We start from the raw sequence: 3,215 nt of genomic DNA, 5'->3' as shown, positions 1-3,215 counted from the left end.
CTCAATCAATCAATCAATCAATCAATCAATCAATCAATCAATCAATCAATCAATCAATCAATCAATCAATCAATCAATCAATCAATCAATCAAAAAGGCTAAAGTCCTACTACTTTATTCTCCCTTTGATCTTTGATATCCACAGTGGGTGGTTGGCGGGTGCTCTAATGTGGTTTGCTCCTTCTTTCTTATCAAACATCTATCGTCCTTATCTGCCCCTTCTTCTTTCCTATCAAACATCTATCGTCCTTATCTCTCTCCTTCTTTCCTATCAAACATCTATCGTCGTTATCTCTCCTCCTTCTTTCCTATCAAACATCTATCGTCGTTTTCTCTCCTCCTTCTTTCCTATCAAACATCTATCGTCCTTATCTCTCCTCCTTCTTTCCTATCAAACATCTATCATCCTTATCTCTCCTCCTTCTTTCCTATCAAACATCTATCGTTCTTATCTCTCTCCTTCTTTCCTATCAAACATCTATCGTCCTTATCTCTCCTCCTTCTTTCCTATCAAACATCTATCATCCTTATCTCCCTCCTTCTTTCCTATCAAACATCTATCGTTCTTATCTCCTCTCCTTCTTTCCTATCAAACATCTATCGTCCTTATCTGCCCCTTCTTCTTCTTTTTTTTTGTATGTTACTCTCTTGTAACACCTCTAATCTTCGGCACTTATATGACCTATTTGTGTTGCAAGTGCCGTAAAATTCTTACTACAACTAAACTTAACAGACAAGGTCGAAGCTCGCCTTCTGTGTGATCTAAATTGTGTCGATTGGGCAGTAAAAACACCTGCATTTGAATTTATTTTTCGTAAAAGAAATATTTATAAATTCGTTAAATTAAAAAAGCAATAACTCTTGCAATGTCCCTATCTTTGGGCAGTGGCGTCGGTGGTCTAGTGGTTAGGCTACCTGACTGGTAATCGTGAGATTGCAGGTTCGGGGGTTCGAGCCTCAGCTCAGTCCGACGTTGTGTCCTTGGGAAAGGAGGCACTTTATCCACATCTAGTGTTGATAGGGGCGTTAAACTCATACCATTTGACCAGTTCACCACATCTCCCATTAATTGGCCCGGTCCTTTCGGAGATATACGTCACAGTAAAAGTTTAGTAAGATAGGGTTTATAAACCCGTACTATTTCACATTGATTTTATTCATTTACAGCCCGTGAACCGCGAGAAGGGAGGAGTGAGGATTGAGCTGCGAGAAGAGAGGAGTAAGGAGTGATTAGTGAGGAGTGAAGAGTGTGGAGTCTGGAGTGATGAGAGAGGATTGAGCCCTGAGGAGTAAGGAGTAAGGAGTGACCTGTGAGGATTAAGGAGTAAGGAGGAGAGAGGAGTGAGAGGAGAAAGGAGAGGAGAGTAGGGAGTGAGAAGTAAGGAGTGAGGAGTGACCTGTGAGGAGTGAGGAGAAGAGAGGAGGAAGGAGGAAGGAGTGAGAGAGAGGAGGAAGGGGTGAGAGAGAGAAGAGAAAATGTCTGGCGGTGTGAGGAACCTGACTAGCCTCCCCTTCCTGGCCACGCTGTCGTGTCTGGTGTTGACCTTGCTGGTCCTGGTCAGGCTGGGCGTCCTTGACCTTGGCAGGGGGAGTGACCCCTTGATCTCTGACCCCATTGACCCCACCGGCCAGTACCGCCGCGTGTTTACCATCAGGGATGTCAGCAACAAGGACAACAACAACAACAACAACAACAACAACAACAACAATATCGACAATGACATAAAAAACAACAACATTATCAGCAAAAATGATAACAATAATGACGTAAACAACAATGATAACAACAACAACAACTATAATTATAATAACATAAACGGCAACGACAACAATTATAATGACATCAACGTTAACAGCAACAACAACAACTACAACAACAACAACTACAACAACAACAACAACTACAACAACAACAACAACAACAACAACAATGACGACGTTGACCACCACAGACCTTACACCAACGTACAAGTATCGCCGCGGCCGGTACTCGCCCCAGCTCCCCCCTCCTTGGATCGAATCGACGAGGACCCGGGTATCAACGACAGCGGGACTCGATTCGACAGCGAGGAAGAACTGATGGAGAGCAACGACGCTCAAAAACGATACCAAATCACGGGGCAGAACGGCTTCATTTCTTGCATCATGTCGTGTAACGTGACGGCGACCGACACGGATGACAGTAGGAAAGCGGCGTGCGTGCACCGCTGCCAGGCGGCGCAGACCGGGTTCGAAACCCACGATATCGATTCTCACCTCCGAACCCCATCGCCTTTCGATACCTCCGAACTCCCCGATACCAGCGGAATCGACCCGGGCCTGACGTCATATCTCAAAAGGAACATCCAGCGAGAGATTGACCGACGCAACGCCGTGCTCACTCTTCTCACGTCACCGGTGATCAACGCGCGTGAGTACACCTACCTCCACAACGTGCCGGACCTGTGCCAGAGGTCTGAGACGATCATTCTATTCGTAATCCCCTCCGCGCTCACCAATTTCGGGAAGCGCGCGCGCGTGAGAAGCAATAACTACGCGCGCTTCGTCAAGGACACCCAGAACAAAGCTAAGATGGCGTTCTTCGTCGGAATGGTGCCCGCCTCCTTCAACGACACGTATCGATACCAGGTGCAGAAGAGGATCGATATGGAGTTCGCGCAGTTCGGCGATATCATCCAGGCCGACTACGAGGACGAGTATTCGAACATGTGGTACAAAACACAGTCGGTGCTAAAGTGGGTCACTTCCTACTGCGGAAGCGTTCAGTACGTCATCCGCACCGATGACGACATACAGATTCATACGCACCGCGTGCTGGCCGCACTATTTTTCGCGGAGGGACACCACGACCACTTTGTGATGGGCGTGCGGCGGAGGAATTCCAAACCGCAGCGTATCGATACCGGCAAGTGGTACATCTCTCTGGAGGAGTACCCCGAAGAGTTTTTCCCGCCTTTTGTGATCGGGGGCCTGGTCGGTCTGCCTGGGAGGACGGCCAAACTGTTGTACGAGGCGTCTAGGAGGGTGTCCAAGATCTGGTTGGACGATGTCTACTTCACGGGGATCCTGACTCACAAGCTCAACTTGCCCGTCTTGTCAGATCCCGACTTCACCTTTGCGCATTTTCCGAAGGGGAATAAGAGGAGGGTTCCCCAGACCTTCTGACATGTGGGGGGGTGTGTGTGACACAGAGAGAGAGAGAGAGAGAGAGAGAG

General features: G+C 47.8%; 1 protein-coding gene across 1 annotated transcript; it reads left to right on the top strand.

The window, feature by feature from the left end:
- Nucleotides 1-1,912: 1,912 nt before the first annotated feature.
- On the top strand, nt 1,913-3,166 carry LOC106013800 (beta-1,3-galactosyltransferase 5). Its single transcript, XM_013090463.2, has one exon. The coding sequence runs from the start codon at nt 2,080-2,082 to the stop codon at nt 3,163-3,165; it is 1,086 nt and encodes a 361-aa protein (XP_012945917.1). The 5' UTR covers nt 1,913-2,079; the 3' UTR covers nt 3,166.
- The last annotated feature ends 49 nt before the right edge of the window (nt 3,167-3,215 follow it).

The sequence above is a fragment of the Aplysia californica genome, unplaced genomic scaffold, assembly GCF_000002075.1.
Source record: "Aplysia californica isolate F4 #8 unplaced genomic scaffold, AplCal3.0 scaffold01292, whole genome shotgun sequence".
NCBI classification, from domain to species: Eukaryota; Metazoa; Mollusca; class Gastropoda; order Aplysiida; family Aplysiidae; genus Aplysia; species Aplysia californica.
Note: the sequence above shows the minus strand (reverse complement) of the source record. Positions and strands in the feature narration are given on the sequence as shown.